Source organism: Dipodomys merriami, unplaced genomic scaffold, assembly GCF_024711535.1.
Source record: "Dipodomys merriami isolate MVZ:Mamm:240054 unplaced genomic scaffold, mDipMer1.0.p SCAF_2, whole genome shotgun sequence".
In the NCBI taxonomy this organism is placed as follows: Eukaryota; Metazoa; Chordata; class Mammalia; order Rodentia; family Heteromyidae; genus Dipodomys; species Dipodomys merriami.
The window spans coordinates 1,770,698-1,789,568 of NW_027203381.1; the positions used below are offsets into that span (position 1 = coordinate 1,770,698).

The 18,871-nt window shown below is 39.0% G+C and overlaps 1 protein-coding gene across 4 annotated transcripts in view; it reads right to left on the reverse strand.

Moving 5' to 3' along the window:
• Znf407 (zinc finger protein 407) overlaps positions 1 to 18,871 on the reverse strand; it is a 373,602-nt gene that overhangs the window by 142,649 nt on the left and 212,082 nt on the right. For all 4 annotated transcript variants that reach the window (XM_070028948.1, XM_070028945.1, XM_070028946.1 and 1 more), the window contains 3 exons: positions 14,616 to 14,782; positions 10,541 to 10,624; positions 855 to 975 (listed from right to left, as the gene is read on the reverse strand). In XM_070028948.1, coding sequence (XP_069885049.1) covers positions 855 to 975; positions 10,541 to 10,624; positions 14,616 to 14,782 — 372 coding nt within the window. The remainder of the gene's footprint in view (positions 1 to 854; positions 976 to 10,540; positions 10,625 to 14,615; positions 14,783 to 18,871) is intronic.

Here is an 18,871-nt window from a genome sequence, read left to right on the forward strand (position 1 = left end):
AAGGTAGTGAGACTCCATTTGAACAAATAACACAGGAGTGGTGGCTCCTGCCTATAGTCCCAGATACCCGGCAGGCACAAGCAGGGAGATCACTGTTGAAGGCCAGTCCTGGGTAAAAATGCGAGACTCTAAAAAAATAACTAAAGCAGATGGGGAGATGGTTGGAAACATGCCTGTTTACCAAAACAAGACCGCAATTTCAAACTCAGTACCGCCAAGATGAAACGAGAAAATGCAATGAATTCTGTATTGAAACAGCTTTAAAACTGTGCATACTAGGATGGTAGACACACATTGTCGTGAATTTGTTCAAAGCCAGGAAATCTTCAAGTCCTGTGGACTGTGGATGTTAATGGTCTTTTCTGGTACTCAAATATAAGAAAGGGTCCACTCTGGTGTGAGCACTGATAACTAAGGGACTTGCATATACACAGGTATCTAGAAACAACTATTCATTTTACTGAAAAATATAAAATTGCTCTAAAATGTAAATATTTTAAGAAAGTTACTAAGATTAGGTACTAAACTTTCAAATATATCTATATCTATATATGTGTGTGTATGTATGTATATAAAAGAGAATTTACCATCTTAACCATATTTTTGGTGAGACTGAAGTTTGAACTCAGGGCTTCGTGCTTTTGCACGGCAGGGGTTCTTCCACTTGATCCACTCCTCTGGCCCCATCTACTACTTTTCTACCCAGGGTAGCCTTGAACTGCATCCTCTGGATCTTTGACAGCAGAGTAGCTTGGATTTCAGGCATGAAGCACCAGAACCAGCAGGAAACCACATTTGCTCATGAGGAACACTGTCAGCGTACTGGTGGCCAGAGGGGACATCGGGCTCCTTACCTGTAGTCACACCAGGGGCACCTGTACGGCTTCTCTCCAGTGTGCACTCGCTTATGCCGAGTCAAGTGGGACTGGGTGGTGGAGGCGAAGTTACACTCATCACATTTGAAAGGCTTTTCTCCTGGAAAACAACAAGAAATGTATGTCAATAATGACTGGGTGTGGGGACAAAGCCAGGTGTCAGCAGCCTGTGAAGGAACGGATTTCCATGCAGGCAAAAGAGGCTCACACTTGTAATCCTAGTTACTCAGGAAGTTGAGATCTGAGGATCTGAGTCCATGAGACTCTTATCTCCAATTAGTCAAAGAAAAAGACAGAAGTGGCCCTGTGACTCAAATGGTAGAACGCTAGCCTTGAGCAAAAGTAGTCCAGGGACAGTGCCCAGGCCCAGAGTTCAAGCTCCAGGATCTGCAAAAAAAAAAAAAAAAAAGGAAGAAGAAGGGAGAAAGGGGAAGGGGGGAATGGGAAGAAGAAGAGAAAGAGGAAGAAGATAGGCAAGGGGCAGGGGACAGGGAAGGGGAAGGGAGGGGACAAGGTAGGGGAGGGAAGAGGAAGGGGAAGGGGAAGAGGAGCGGTAGGGGAAGGGATTTCTTAAGTGTGCAGAGTATCATTCCAGGGGCCACACACACATTTGGGATACTTGAGTGTTTATTCTCAGAGACAGAAATTTAGAATAAATTTTCATTTTTTCTGTATTAGAAGATAAATAAGGTATATAACAAATAGGTGAGGCATGTCTTGTTATAAACAGGATTCTAAATTGTAGGTATGATCTGCAGTGTATCTGAAATGATGAAACAAACTATCAAAAGCCATTAGAAAAAAAAGTAAAGTACCCTTTAAATCCTGGCAAAACATACCATAGAGGTGCACTTTGAATATAGAGTGCAAACTTTACTAATTTCCTAACATTAAATACAAAGAAAAAGGGAAAGGATTTGTGTCTCCAGATATAGAGTGGTAGCCCAGCAAGTGGGAGACTCAGCACTGAAACCTCAGTATGTCAACAACAACATCAACAAAAGAGGCAAAAAAGATGAAAGACTCAGATCCATAAAGTGTTAGTCCAACCCTCAAAAGCACACCACCCCTATGCAGACACAGCCCAAGGACCAGGACAGTAGAGCAGCAGTGCAGATCCTAATAAAGCAAAGCCTAGCTCCTCAAATTTCTCCTGTTCCTCTCCACAAGTACCCTACCAGTGGCACAGACATGCACGCGAGCGCGCGCGCGCGCGCGCGCGCGCGCACACACACACACACACACACACATACACACACACACACACACACACACACACACACACACACTTGCCAGTTGGTTTTCTTCTTTAGAAATTTATGGGGTAGTTTTCTTCTTGTTAACAGCATACATTGCATAAAGGTGTTTTTTTTTTTTCATTATGCTATCTACAATGTGTATATACTTTGATCATATTCACTATCCATCCCTACTTCTCACTGTAAGACACCCTTTTGTAACAGGTGTCGGTGCATGTCACCATGCTGTTTTCATATTTTTTAGTTAAGAATGCACTGCTATGGCATTTCCCCATCAGAACCCCCTTTCCTCCACTTCCCACCTGACTGTGCTCCTAAGCTTGTTCCCCTGAAAAAATCCCCTTTCACAGTTATGTCAGATATGAATGCAAACATGCAATATTTATTTGTCTTTCTTAGCTTGGCATAATTCACTTCACCTAATGATCTCCAGTTCCCTCCACTGATCTACAAATGACATAACTTTTGTTGGCGGCAGAATAATACTCCATTGTATGTATGCAGTACAATCTGTCCAATCATCCGTTTTCTGTGCACTTGGGCTGCTTCCATATCTTGACGATCTTAAACGTGTGGCTACATGCATGAGTGTACAGGTATCTCATATATTTAAAAATCATAAGAATTCCCAGTTTCTAGTTCTACCTCGTTTGGCTGGCAAGAATGTGAAATATGGCAATTTATTTTTATTAGTGCAAATTTAAATTTAAAAATAAATTTTCAAGTCAACTATTGAAATATGTTTAAATATGGCTACAACAGCTTAGGGGTGTGAATGCACACTCACAATGGCAAGTCTTATCAAATCTAAATATAGATGATGTATTCTAAATGCAAATTTGTCCTAGGAAATAGTTTATGTCACAAGTATAAAACACAACAAATTTCAAAACCTTTGTACAAAAATAATCTGTTACCCTTCTCTTTTTTTGGTAAATGTAGCTACCAGAAAACAGCATTACACCTTAATCACACTGCATTTCTGCACGTCGGTGAAGGCCTCAGGAAGAGGAAGGCCTCAGTCCTCTACGACCCCCAAGCAGGTAACGTGGACTAGGATTCCTCCAAATAGCTCCATTTCCTAATAAGTTTAACATGCTTGGTGGGTGAGTTTTCCTGTCCTAACTGCACTGATCACTTCTTTTGGGGGGTTTTAAGACTATGTAACACAGTCTTGATTTTGTTTAAAAAATGATGAATCAAGTACCTTAGCATACTAGGGTTCTACATCAACCTGGCTAACAAGCGTCTCGCTGTCCTGTTTATAAATCTGCCCCAAGTGCTGTCGGCCTACATCAGTGGCCCTCCCCAGCGGGGTGGTAGCACACAACCAAGGGCAGGCACCTTCTGTGACGACGGCATTTTATTTCCTCACAGCACAGGGGAGGGGATGGACGGAGCCAGATGGGCGTCACTTCCAACCCCAGTCTTGCTGTATCTCCTTGTTATGTCAGACATCTCCAGAAAGACCACAAGGATAATATTGCCAAAGGGCAGGGTAACTGTGAGGATTAAGAAGACACACACACACACACACACACACACACACAGAAAGAGCACACTTAGCAGAGTGCTCAGTGCCTATCTGCTCTTATCATGAGTATGACAGCACATGAGTATGACATGAATAACTAGCATACACTTGGTTGAGAGCCAAGAAAAAGACCAACACTCAGCATATAGCAAAACACTACTGGTTTTGCATAGTAAGTGAACATGACCTAAGATAGCATTTATTTATTTTTTATTGTGAAAATACCATACAGAGATGTTACAATTACAAGGGTAAGGTAATGAGTACATTTCTTATCAAGCATTGTTGCCTCCTCCTTTGTTAAGATAGCATTTAGTAGAAAATTTTCTACTTGAATTTTCTAGTAGGAAAAATTTCTACTTGCCTTATTCTTTAAAAAAGAAAAAAAACTCATACAAAACAGAGAAAATAACACTTGGCTCAAAGATTTTTGTTTCTTTCAGACACCTGTCCTTAAGATAAATCCCACCTTCCCAACTTCAATCAAGTTATCACCTCAGTCTTAGTAACTCTTTGCTCTCCATTTAAAGACCTCTAGGCAAGAAACTTAAATTGCTGTGGACAACTCAGGTGTATTAGATGACACACAGAAACCAAGATGACCATGAAAGTGGGATTATCTCTGAGGAAAAATATATGATGTTCCCACTGCAGAAGCCTAGAGGAAAATAATTCGACCAAAGGAAATTCTATGTCATAGAAATAAACAACCACATATTAAAAAATACATGAAAATGTTACACTCATTTTAAGAGTGATCTTTGCTCACAAAGTTCAATGTACAGTAATTTAAGTACATTCCAATGCCAAAGTGAAACATGCAGAAGAAAAAGAACATGTATTAGTTCAGCAATTTGGCATATCTGTCTAGACCAAACATAACAGGCCATATAAAATATTTAAATAGCTTCTAGGAGATAATTAAAACTTTTCTATATTTATAGTACACAATCTAGGTTTTGTTGTTGATGTAACTAACACTGCAACACAGACAATGAATAAAAACAACCAATCTCAAAGGATTCCTGTGCCCAAAGCTGGTAGTTCGTTCCCAAGTGCCGCACACCTGCTTTCTGTTACCATTCCTATCAGTTAATTTCCCAGAAATTTACATAGCGGAACCATATACTACTTACTCTATTCAGCCTATCCTCTTTCTCTCAGCATAGTTATTTGTGACTCATGTACATGGGTAAGGGTGTAAATTACTTCATTTGCTTTCCTTGCTGAACAGTATTTATTACCAGACTGTACCAAAGTTTGCTTATCCATTTATTCATTAAGGACATTGGAGTTGTTTTCATTTTTGGCCAGCACAATAAATAATTTTGCTATAAATCATCGTCTGTAAGCCAAATGTTTGCCCATTTTGCATTTGTACCAGCTGTGAATATTCCAGTTGCTGTACATTTTCACAAAAATTTGCTTCAAATCTGAATTTCTACATGCTAAGGATCTCTTTATATACTTACTGGCCATACCTCTTTATTCTTTGTAAAGTATCTGCTCAAATATTTCAAACCTGTTTCACTTAGTTGTTTCCTCAGAATTCTATTTTGAGTGATATATAAAATATTCTTGATACAAATCCTTCCTAAGATTTGTGATTTGCACATAGTTTTGCCTAGTCAATGATTTGTGTTTTCATTTTCTTTTTGGCAATTCTTGAAGGGCATTAAGTATTACTTTAAAAAGTGTTCAGTTTATTAATATTTCAAGTACTTTTGCTTTTCTGTGCTGTTGATCTCATAACCAAGAAGTCTTTGGATATGATATATACTCAAGATCACAACAATTTTCTCATTTGCTTTCTTCTACAATTTACATAGCTTCAAATTTGACATTTAGATTATGATCGCTGAGTCAATTTTATACAGAGCATGAAGTATGGGTCAAAGTTATTTTTAACTACACATGAATATCCAATTGTTCCAGTACTACAAGTTACAAAGGCTAACTTGTATTGATCCACAGGGGAAAATCCATGTGCAGGGGTGCTGGGGGCTCATGCCTGTAACCCTATCTGCTTATGAGGCTGAGGCTTGGAGGATGGGCATTTCTAGCAAACCTGAGAAGAAAAATCTATAAAGCATCACCTCTACTTAAGTAGAAAAATTCAAGACTAGAGGCATAGCTCAAGTAATTAAGCACCAGTTGTGAGCAAGAAAGCCAAGCAAGAATACAAGGCCCTGAGTTCAAGCACTGGTACCAGTATGCATGCACAAAAAAACCAATTGGCCAAGTATACATACTTCTGCGTCAATAAGTTACTTCGTCCAATTGATGGACCTGTCTGCCCTGACTACAACACCTGGATGTGAGTATGGCTGCTTGGCAGAAGTCCTGAGGTCCTGTAGCACAGGTCTTACAAACATGAGCATAATCGACATTTCCAACCCCTTGTGACTATCAGACCTTTACATTTTCCCCTGAACGTTTAAATCAACCTGACATGTTTATTTAAAAAGAAAGGTTTGCAGGGATAAATGTGGAAAGACATGAAATCTTATCTGTTCAATTCTACTAATCCATGCACAGGGCAGTGGTTTCAACAGCGTTTTGAGGTTTCTACTCAGAGAATTATGTGTTCTTTCCTATATTTATCTCTGAATAAACCTTGTTTAAAACCTGGTTTGAAAATAATTGAAAAATATATGCAGAAGTCTATTTCAGGATTCCATTCTACTACTCTGGTCCATCTGTCCATCTTTACAGCAAGAAAATACTGACAGGATTATGATAGCCATACAATAGAAGAGAGTTCAAGTTATTAATGTAAATCTTTCCCTTTGAACATAATGCAATAATAAATAAATTGATATTTAGTTCATTATTCAAATTCACAATATTGCCTTAACTTCTGTAAAATGATTGAGCATATAACTCATTCCTACTCTGCTTTGACTTAGGAAGACAACCTCAATACCCATTTTGATTGATTTAGCAGGTATCCTGAGAAAGTAAAGGTGGGTAACAATTATAAACTCCATTGCCTAAATCAGTGGTTTAAATTATAAAATTTAAGATCTTCAAACTTAATAGTCTTGGTTTGGAAATTTAACATAAGCGCTCTTAAAATGTGGTCAGTGTAAGTTGTTTCATATAAATCATGAATATTTTTTGCAGTAATTTAATCTTAAAAACAACACATTGAAAGAACAAGGTCTTTTACATTCCTTATAAATGTAATAATTGAAAGTTCACATCAAGCTAGTATTATGTTGTATAAATTACAGATTATCACTGCCCTTTTAGTTTAATCATACTGCAGACTAAATTGTATAATTTTGAATCATATACAAAAATGAAAGGGGAAAATATGATATGATGAAAATGTATGCTACATGAAATACTATGGTAAAGAAAGCTTATCATATATCTGAGCTCTTGATAAGAACTCCAGGGCAATTTTTGGAAACTACAGTTTATTGAAATCTGCATACAGTAGTCAGTTTGTAACTCATCTACTGTTCCATGCAACATGTTCAGTGCTATTACTCTAATATTTAATTTGATACTTTAAAAATCACTGATGGGTAATTTCTTCAGGAAAACACAATGCAGAAATACAGACAGAATTCTTGCTAGTTAAGTAAAAACAACCCAACTTCTACACTGTGAAGACTGAATGAAAATTCAAAAACTGAAGGAATTGCAGTTTGCTAACTGGAAGTTAGAAAGTGCTCTGCAAAGAGGTATAAAACCTGTGATGAAGTTTTTAATGAACTACTAAAATAGATGACTGTGTCTCAATTTTTTGTCATTTTAAAGCCAAAAGGATAAATAAACTTGAGTTGAAATGGTACCAACTCCGTCAGCATGGGCTGGGAAGGTGGCTCAGTGGTAGAGCGCTTGCCTTGCATGCCTGAGGCCCTGGGTTCGATTCCTCAGCACCACATAAGCAAAAAGAAAAAAGCTGAAAGTGGCGCTGTGGCTCAAGTGGTAGAGCTGAAGAGCTGAGGGACAGTGCCCAGGCCCAGAGTTCAGGCCCCACAACCGGACCCAAAAAACAAACAAACAAACAAACAACTCCGACAGCATTACCTATCCACAAGTCAAAGGGGATACCTGGACATAAGCTATTCAAAAGAGAACAATGTCAGGTGCAGAGGTATGCTCCTGTAGGCACAGCCACGTTAGAAGCTGATGTGGGAAGATCAATAGAACCTATAAGTTCAAGACTAGTCTGGGCAATTCCAGTGCGCCTCTAAACCTAAAACAGTAACAAAAATGCCTAAGAAAATATCATGTGCTTTCAAATTTTCTCTTACATAACAATACTTGTCATTTTAGACTGCTGTTTTTCATACTTTCCTTTAAAAAAACAAACAAACATTAATTTTGCCCCAAACAGGCATCAAGGAAGACTCTGCACCTTAAGTACTGTGACAGAAAGTAGAGGACGGACAGAGCAGGGACACTGGAATAGCATGCTGCCACAGCGCCCCGTCCTTTTGTGCATCAACCATCTGTCAGACTGGCTGACCACATCTCCTGGAAATCACACTTTGCATTCCTTAGGGTGAGCTGGTGGTTATTAAGCTGGCCAGGACTCTTGAGCAGCACATGAGGATTGGCTCTCATGCCCTTGAATCAAGGGTCTCTGACAGGTGATAAAAGTAAATCTCAGAATGGAAGATGTTTTGTGTCAGCCCCTAGACAGTCTGCATTGCAGGAGGGAATTATTTACGCCATTTGGAACACTTTGGAAACCTATCCCTTTCCAGCTGGATTGCAATTTGCCTGGACACTCTGTGGTAAAAGGTAAACCACGTCAAAGAGGAAGACATGTGAGAAATACAGATTTCAAATGTACCATTCAGGTCCAACCTTGGGGCAAAAAGTTGTGTGTTGCTTAAACATTTCAAATCCAGTATAAAAGCTAAGTGCCTAGACCGAGTTGTACAGAGCTGTTTTGTTGAAGCCGACAGTCTTAAGAACTGACTTTGGTATTAAAGAATCATGTTTGATTTGTGCCACAGAGGCAGATAAATGCCAAAAAGACAAATACCTCTGTCTGTGAGACATTGTCCTATATGGTATAAAGTTAATAGCAAAGTAATAAGGAGCCTCTGGACCTGACATAAAATATAAAGTTGTGCCGGCTCGATGCAGGCTTCCTGATCGATCCATCACCTGGGCCGCCTGTGACCGCAGTGGGATGACTCCACTGCGGGCAAAGAGAGGCGCTGCCACCGCAGAGGTGGCACAGAGGGAGGCTGCTGTCCCCGGGGGCCACACCAGACGGAACCAGGTGGGCTATAATGACATATAAATCATAACACTTGGAATGCCAATAAGATGAAAACATTACGAGAAAGAGCCCTAATGAGCACTCTGTTTCTGCACATTCTGCCTAGGCCTCAGCCATGCACTGTGCCTTCCTGTCACCTGTACTGAATCCCTGAGTCAGGGATTAAAATCATATATGCACAATGACTTCTTCAAGTTTGCAATGACTCTTAACATTCATAAGTTTATATGTCCAACATCATGCTAGACAATGAAAATTTCTATAGAATCGAAGGCTTTTAACCCACATAGAAATCTGAACTGAGCATACTTAAGATCATGGAGTAATGATGGCAGTCCTTTTCATTTACCTCCCCAAATGGGTTCTTTGGTACAGAAGCAGCCTGTACCTATATAACATCGCAATTCATAATCACAATGTTCCATACATAACATGCTGTATGCTAATTTCATACCATGTGGAGTGTGACTGGAAAATCCAACCATTCTCACAGTACACAAAGAAAGGCTTAACATTTAGGTATACATTGTGTTATGGAATGACTTACCATCTCGTCTATGAAAGATCTGATAATAAAATGAGGTTCTACTAGCAATTACCATGGACAAGTGCCCTGACCATCTTGAACACATATAATTTAGAATTACGTAAATAATTATATGTAACACCTACCTGACTACATATTTGATTAGACCTATTTGATTACATATGAAATGAGATTTGATAAGTGCTCATAACTTTTCATTTTTGATATTGTGTCTAATCACAAAAATCTGTTCCATTTTGTGGAATTAGCACATCATTTCAATGTCCACAATTTTTTTTTTTGGGGGGGGGGTCTGGTCATGGGGCCTGAACTCTGGGCCTGGGCGCTGTCCCTCAGTTCTTCAGCTCAAGGCTAGCACTCTACCGCTTGAGCCACAGCACTACTTCCGGCTTTTTTCTTTTCGCTTATGTGGTGCTGAGGAATCAAACCAGGGCCTCATGAATGCAAGGCAAGCACTCTACCACTGAGCCACCTTCCCAGCCCAATGTCCACAATTATTATCTAATGTTGCTCCTTTGTTACTAATCATTCTTAAAAGTAAAAATAACCAGCACTGACTTTGGACCAAATCAACCCACAGAATGACTGACAAAGGGATGGCCAGGCATGCCGGTACAAAGAAAGACAGAGGAGAGGATGCTAGAAACACCTGTGGGCAGCTGAGGTGGCAGGTGGGTGGAGCTCTCAGTGGGGACAGAGGAGGACTGAATGTGGGCTCGGACTTCATCCCCAGGCGAAGGCTGTCTTACAGACATAGGGGGAAACGCCTCATTTATCTAACCTTTCAGAACCAAAGTGTTTTTTGTTCCCTACTTACCATGAATTTAACTAGGGATACTTGATCCCTGAAACACAAACATTTCCATTTTTAAATAAGCAAAGGGAGGCAGGTAGGTTTAAATAAGTAAAGGGAGGCAGGTAGGTTTTTGTGTAAATCCGTGTACTGGGGTAGTGCAGAAATTTCTACTGAATAATGTCAGGTTGTAAATAAACAGAGAAGTGGGTTTGGGGCTGGACTGTCCCTTCTGCAGAGAAGAGCCGGGACGTGGGTTTCAGCACTGAGGCACTGACCTGTGTGCTGCCGGCGGTGCTTGGTGAGGGCATGCCTGGTCCCGCCCGCAAAGCCACAGAGGTCACACAGGAACGACTTCTCGCCTGTTGCAACAATAAACAGATGAGGGACTGTGGAGGTCACAGATCATTAAAACATATCTATCAAGGCTTTCAGGGTTACTAATTCCTCCAATCAAATGTTTCCATGTAAATATGTCAAATGGGAATGAAATTACCACTGCGGTTTATTGACTGTGATAAAATCTGAAAAGCACCACTGAACATAATTACATACTTGTCAGACCCATAAAAATTAGCTTTATTATCAATGGAATGGTTTTGTACAACTTCATTTCTGGTAGATGTCTTCCAGATGGGGCTGCTTTATGCACTTGAACAGTTTTTATGCATATCCCGATTTTTTACAATTCCCATACATCTGGCCTTTCTGAGCTGAGTAAAGATTGCTTGGCATAGTTAATATACAGTATATATGATTCTGCTTAAATAAAATACATTGGATTTTATCACAACCTAGGAATACTGAGTTGGTTTTATCTGATCTACCAGGGTCTTCTTCAATCACTTCCTACTTAATAGTGTAAACTAAATTATATTCTTTAAGGATCCCAAGTAACGATGATATTTACATTACTCTGTATCAAGCACAACTCAATGCTGTTTATGGCTTTCATACTTTCATGGCATAAAAAAAGGATGTCCAAGATTGCTAAATAAATGCTACAAAAACTCTTATGATTTATCTTTAATGAGCGTTCCTGATTGGAAAATTCTGCAACAATTACAGGCAGCTTTTGCAGATGCAAGTATTTGCTAAGTGGAAAAATGCTTATTTTTAAAGCATTTTACACAAGCTAACATCTTGCCAGGCAGTTTATAAATGCAATATATCTTTCTACCATAGCATATTTAAGCAATAAGTGCTGGCCAGCTAGGCAGTTCATCCCATAAGACTCACAAAGAAGAGCAAAACAGAATTAAAATGCTAACCTTAGAGAGATTCAGTGAAATTATAAAATACTTCTCCAGAAATAAATCATGTATATCTATCATTAACTACTTTACTAAATTAGGCATCTAAAGCAACAAGTCTTTCCAGTTTTGACCCTACCAGCCTGCTCAGTTTCTGTGTTTTAGTATATCACAACATATATTCAGCCTGCAGCATGCTGGGAAATTTATTAACTGTCTTATAAGGTTAGAATGCATAATAAATGTATTATAGAAATGTAACTTTAGTAACCCAAAAGGAGTACTCCTTTTACTTAAGAGCATTACTAGATCTGCTAACTTAAGTGAAGAGTTTTTACTAAAGAAACCCTTAAAAGTATGTTTAAACATATTCCCCAATGGTATGGTTAAAAATTAATCATTCAAAACCTAAAGATGAAATAAAATACTATCCTCACTTTCATATTAGAAAGTTAAGTTTATTCCGTGAAGTATTTCAATACAGAAAGAATAGAGTAGACGAGCTATGAAGAATAAAGTGTAATTATAATCACTCATTTAATAATTGAATCAATCTAAAATAGAAATCGTCTTAACTAACTGTATTATCAATTAAAAACCATTAAAATAGGCTTTTTAAACTCTCAAAAGACAGTTTGGTCTTTAATATTAACATACTATTCTGTGTTGAGACAAAATCGTTCTGTACAACTTATCACCATTGTTTTGAGAATTCTTGTGTGTATACAGGCAGAAACATGCTTTGTCGCACACAGTCTGAGTGCAGAAGTGCATATTTGTCACCGCACACACATAGATGGGCGTACTTTGAGATTCTAGAAAAGCATTCTTCCTTTCTGCCATTTGGAACTTCTTTGTGACTTACATTTTTCTTATAAATTAACAACAGTAACAAAACAAAGAAAATCCTCATAGGAGCTATGGTCTATACATATTTATTTATGCTATATATACATATATATTACCAATATTAGATTCTAGTCCCATCCTAATAGTTCATTTTCTATGGAATTAGAAGCTACATGCATTAGTGACCTTGATTTTTTAATTTGATGTATAGAATTGTATTTACTATGTTAGTTTCCAGTGTATTGTATGTCATATTTACTTTGGTGGCTTGATTTGTATTTCAATCCAAATTTAATTTTTTGCCTTTCTTTCTTTTCTTTCTTTCTCTTCCTTTCCTTCTTTCTTTTTTTCTTTTCCTTCTTTTCTTTTTCTTGAAACGATAGGGGGTTAAAATGGGTAAAAAAAAGTATCTTTTGAGAAGTAAAAATTAAGAAAAAAATGATGTGGAGTACTTCATACAATGTAGAGAGGAGGCATTTACCATGGCATATTTTTATGATAACAGAGATTTAATGGGAGAATTCTTTTGGCAACAATTTGAATTAGTTTCTAGTGTGCCATTTTGCATTCCAATGCAGAGAGACATGGAAACCAATCCTTTATTTTCTATTAGAAAGCAGCCCCTGTCCCCATCTCTCGTTATGGTGCAGACTACAAGACCTAACAACAAAAATCCATATTATTGATCCAGCCAAGTCTCCACAATTATTCTTTAGAAGGAAACGCCGACGATAAATTACATCTGCACTGGCTTTTCATCTGCTGTTCGATGTAAGTGATCTCTCAGGGCAGGCTGGAGACCTTAAATCGTCAACACCCTTGTCAGGGGGGCTAAGGAGGCCTGGGCTTCCCACAGACTGCCTCGGAAGAACTTTCATCCTAGAATTTCTAACAATAGTATAAGATTCTTGGCAATCAGAAGATCACTTTGGAATGCTGATTCAAATTTATTATTTTCCTGAGACTGAGTTAAAGAAAGTAACATGGCCCCAGAAAGAAGGAAGTGCCTCCTAGCAATGTAGTTACAGAGCGTGAGAGTGGAACCTGGCAATGCAGGTAACACGGCACTATGCGAGAGTCCTCCAAGCAATCTTCATCAGGAAGGTTTGGGGCCACTGTCCAGAGAACATGACAAAGACGTCATAAACACAGTATATCACAACCCGGTGTTAATGGAAGTATACTTAAGAAGGCCCAAATGGAGAATCCTCAGTACCAGGCCCAAGGCACATGCAGGCCCAACACGGCTCTGTCCATTAATATAAATACCACATCGTTGTTTTCATGTTTGAGGTAAAATTCATGTATATGTGGGCTTTAAAAAAAAAATTATGGCCAAGGTGATGTAGAGGGGTTACAGTTACATAAGGTAATGAGTACATTTCTTGTTGAACTTGTTACCCCCTCCATCATTTTTCTCACACTTTCTCTTCCACCAAGTTGTACAGATCATTTCCAACATATTGTCTGGTGAATATCACTGCTGCAATGTGGGATTTTTAAATAGATAATTACCTTAAAAATCATACTAGCTCAATTCATATTGATCTCTATGTATTAGTAATCAAAACCACTTAGTTCTGACAGTATTCTCCCCTGAAGAGAGATATTTACTTGTTTAAACTTTTAATGGCATTTTAAAACTAAGACTCTATGTGTTCAAAAAGATTATACTTACCTTACATCCATAACAAAATATATGGCTACTTCTTTTTGAAAACTTAAAATTCCTACATGATGTTTGATAAGGCTCACATATAAATATACCCATACAAATGGGAATGTGTCTCCTATCAGGAGGGCCATTCTTTTTAAAATACACAAACAAAAATGTCACTTTGATGCTATGGTCAGCATCAGTGCAAAGAATGATGTCATGTGATTTTCACACATAATTATCGTAGTATTTTAGGTTTTCTTGTTTTGACTTGTTTCCGGTGATGGGGAGTGAACCCAACACATGTGCATGCTGGACAAATGCTCTACCTCTGAGTTATAAACTTGACTGTCATTTGTTTGGAGATATCTCACTACAGATCTCAAGCTGGACTCAAACTTACAATCTTCCTGAATCTGTGTCCCAAGCACTGGGATTACACGTAGTGTCATCACTCCCAGTGTAATTACTACTATCTTAACTTTGCAAATAGGCCATCATTCCCACGGGCTTCTATCAAGACTGTGGGTGTGTAGCTCCCAGGGCCCAGCCCCTGTCCCTGGCCGGACGGTGGTTGGGAGGGGCGTGGCCCACCTGTGTGCGTCCTGTAGTGGTCTTTCATTGCGGAGGCCGTGAGGAAGGAGTAATGGCAGGTGGGCCAGGTACACTTAAATGGCTTTTCTCCCGTGTGGAGCTTCATGTGGTTGTTCAGGGCCCACTTCTCAGTGAAACTTCTGTCACACAAGTGGCATGTAAATTTCCTGCATAGGGACAGAGAAAACAATGTGAATTCAGTGTGCACACCAACATCCAAGGCCCCCGTGAGAGCGTGTGGTCACCCTGAAGTGTGGTGCGCACAGCCTCCAAGGAGAGAACTGCAGCCTGGGTCTGTCATGTCTGTATAACCAGGCATTGATTTTTCTGTCGAGGCCTGGCACTTCGGCCATTTATTCTCTGCTTTGCGGTTGGGCCCAACGGGTTTGAAAAATTCTGTTACAGTCCAGTCACCCCTGAGGCAAAAGTGAGAATAGATTTCACCTGTACAGGCCTACACCACTTATCCAGGGCATGGGCTGTCAGAGCAGAGGCTAAATGAAATGCTATCCATACTCAAGCGCTCAGACAAGCCCTGCTGACTGCCAGGCCCGCAGGAGCAGCCCGCCTCCCAACCTGCGGTGCCACGCTCCCAGAAAGAAAATGAACCCCAAACGCCTCCTGATTGAGGGGTCCCCCTGGGTTACCCTGTGGAAATATAAAAACGTTTTCTTTGATAAAAATTAAAGGAGACCACGACCTAGATTTCTTTTTTTTAAACAAGCCTGAGATACAGAAATCACAATTGTTTCCTGTACGGGAACAACACAACAACAGCCAAAAATAAATAAATAAAGCATGAGAATAACGAGCCACTTCTTCATGAGAACGTATTTCAGGTTCCCAGTTCGGTTCAAGATCTTTTAATCCCCTAAAAAAAAGAAAGGGACCGCAAATCATGAACAGGCCTCTGAGCACTCTCTGAAAGTGTCTGGCCCTTCCCCTCGCGCTGCAGAGAGCATCACTAACTCTCACTTCTAATACAGCTGAGGTGTTTTTCTTTATGATATCTCTGTAATTGTGTTGAGCTAATTAATTCAAGATAGTGAACAAATAGAAGCAAATTAAGACCCAATAATTAAAATGACAATATTTTAGTAAGCTGGTAAGCATTAAGCCATGAGAGACCCACATGGCAGCTCAGTGACTACTAAAAATTGAAATATACACTAAGCAGTTAGCACACTTTATAAAAGATTTAAACAACATATTCTAAGGTCTTATTAGGAAGAATGTACGCGTGTACGGTACACGAAGCCTTTCACTGGTGTGTTTACATACATCCTTGGTGTCATTATGTAGATAAAGAATCCCATGTTCTCAATAATTAACTCTCCCATTTGGGACAAATGAGATACTTCAAATAATCAGTTTTACAAATTCCTGTGAATCAAATTGCAATTTGTCTTTCATAAAAATATTTCATTTTGTGATATGTACTTAAAATGTTAGGGCTTAAATGAAATAGAAAAAATTTAGTAAATATTTAAGAAATGCCATAACATATCTTAAAGGCTTCACTAGTAGTAAACTGCTAATTTATCTCTATAATGTATATGAGGAGACATTATATTTGTACCCATTAATGTAGACTTACTTTGAAATTGCTATGTCATTTGATCATTTCTTACTGATACTAGAAAATGGAAAATATATAACTAAACACTTCAAAATGCACTGTAAAAAATGCATCCGTATATCTCTTTGACAGGTCTTCATGCATTTAACATTTCAAAACAGTGACAGGGATCTTATTTCCAAGATAAATTCCTCTATCTACTTATTTCTTCATGTATTTATTGTGGGTCTAACCTTCTCTTACAAGAAATAAATAAGAAGGTTAAGTAGATGCTATCTTTAACAAATAGTTTCTCAAGACTGTATTACAACTTTATGAATGACAAAATAAATCCCTCATTTTAAAATCCACCTTGTTGTACATTTAAGAAAATTACATTTATGAAACCTCAACACACGTTTTCTGTTATTCATACCTGATGAAAATGTTAAACTAGAGCTGACAACAGCCCAATATCAAAGGGAAATGAGGCCACAGTGGGCTTCCAGTGTCCTCACGTTACACAATCTCCCTGTGAGAATAAATAAGTGCATCCATCAGCACTTTGAAAAGGACTGTAAATATTGCCAGTGCAAACTGTCCTTATAAAGATGACGATCTACTCATCAGCTGGTCTACTCCTGGAACAACACAAATCCTGAGCACCCAGTATTCTTAAATATCAGCCTTTCTGCAGTAAGCCAGTGAGGGCGGTGTCACTTCCTGTGGGGCAGTGCCTCTCCAGGGGCTTGGAGGAAACCCACAGGCACCCAGGACTGCCGCCAGGGCGCCCAAGCCAGCAGGGCGCAGTGAGGCTGTGTTTGGATGTGAGGAAGGCATGCCAAGGTGCTAGTCCAGCCAGGCTCTGTGCAAAGAGCAGGGACACTGGCGGGGGAAGAGTCAGCTGTGGGTCTCAGGGAAATTAAAGGCTACTAAGAGAGGAAAAAGTCACAAAATAAACACAATGCCAGAAAGAAAAACGAAAAGAACAAAAATAAATAATAAATAAATACTACCACATAAAAGCAGAGCAATACTGGGACAAAGCAGAGTAGCAGCTTCCCAGGGGAAGAGTTTAACTTAGACCTTAAAAGACAGGTGACAGCTGCAAATGCAGAGCCGGCGGGGAGCATGGCAGTGAGGGGCAATAGTGAAAAAGCCAGAGCTGGGAAGCACAGGGGTGGCAGGTCTCCCCAGGACGACTCCCACTCAGAAGAGGGACAGAGGCCCAGACACAGGGCGAGGCCCGAGACTTACAGTAGATGAGGCAGTGCTTTGCTATCACCCATGATATGCTAACTGAGAAAGTTCTTCTTGACCAAATTTATGGTATGTTTTAGAGAGGTTCACTTCACGCAATTTTGCTAGTCAAGGTTTACAGGTCATCCGTAGGAGGTGAAAGTGAGTCACTGGGCATGGGGGAAGGCTACCACTGAGGAGGGGACGGGCATCTGGAACTTGATTGGTATCCAGGGACACTTTGCCAATGGGTGCATTTTCATTCCTCCCTGGTGCGCACACAAGTGCAGGTTGGTAACAACAGGCAGATCTGGTTGTGGGATTTCTGGTTCCCACACCATGTGGACTTCCTTTGTCACAAACTACCTATTTCAAAGGTACAGAAAAGGGTAGCATTTATTTGTGTTTTATTCTAGTCTGTACAATTCAGAAAAACTAGGAAATATATTTATTTTAGTGGTGCTTTCCAAAGTTGAATACTGTCTAACTCTACCCAGACCAAAAGGAACTCTTATACATGTATAGATGTACAAAAATAACCATCTCCTATTAAGGTTTAAAGAAGCTTACTGTATGATATCCCTTCAACAATGGAATATCATAATACCATAAGAATGAATAAACTAAAACTACAATTGTCAGCATGGGTTTGAAAATCTCAAAATTGACAAGATGCCACTGTTTCAGATCTATTATCCTAGCTAATAAGCACAAACATGACTGATATCATTTCACACTGCTGACTTTCAAGGTGAGAGGTACAGGGAAGCAAACTGGGGTACTGTGGCAAGAACAGATGTTGCTCTTTTTTCAGAAGAGATGAAATAAATATTAGAATATTTAACATCTAATACTGTGCTTCCTTTATTTTTAAATTGTCATTTTTTAAAAGAGCATTTTAATTATCAAGTAATATTTAATAAAACCTTTACAAATACCTTGGGGAAATCTTGTCAAGTTAATAAATCGTGCAATTCCCACCTACAAAAAGCTTACCAAAAAGAAAGACTTGAGTGTGCTACAGATGTAACTTTAATACAAGAATAAGTTAAATTTGTCGAGGTAATAAAAGGCTATGCAGTCATTCCATTTCAAAGCCGTGACACAAAAGTGTTGACTAATCCAAAATTATTATTACAAAACTAAACTGACACTACATTTTTTAACTGGCAGGAACTGCTGCTCTTTGTGGGAAAAAGCAGAATACAGAACGGAACACAATGTAAGATTTCTATATTACTAGGAAAACAGCAGAATGTTCTAATGAATGTTTCAATAATGTGTAAGCTACTCAGATGTGCATGGGCCGGTCCCCTGTAAGAAAGCCTCCTTTTAATGATAATTTAATATGGTGATACAATAACCAACAGAGTAAAGATGTTGTAGTCGGCCTAGTAGGGTTACCATGTGAAATTCTACAGAGCTTAACAAAGTAGCAAATAAGCAGAAGAGTACATCA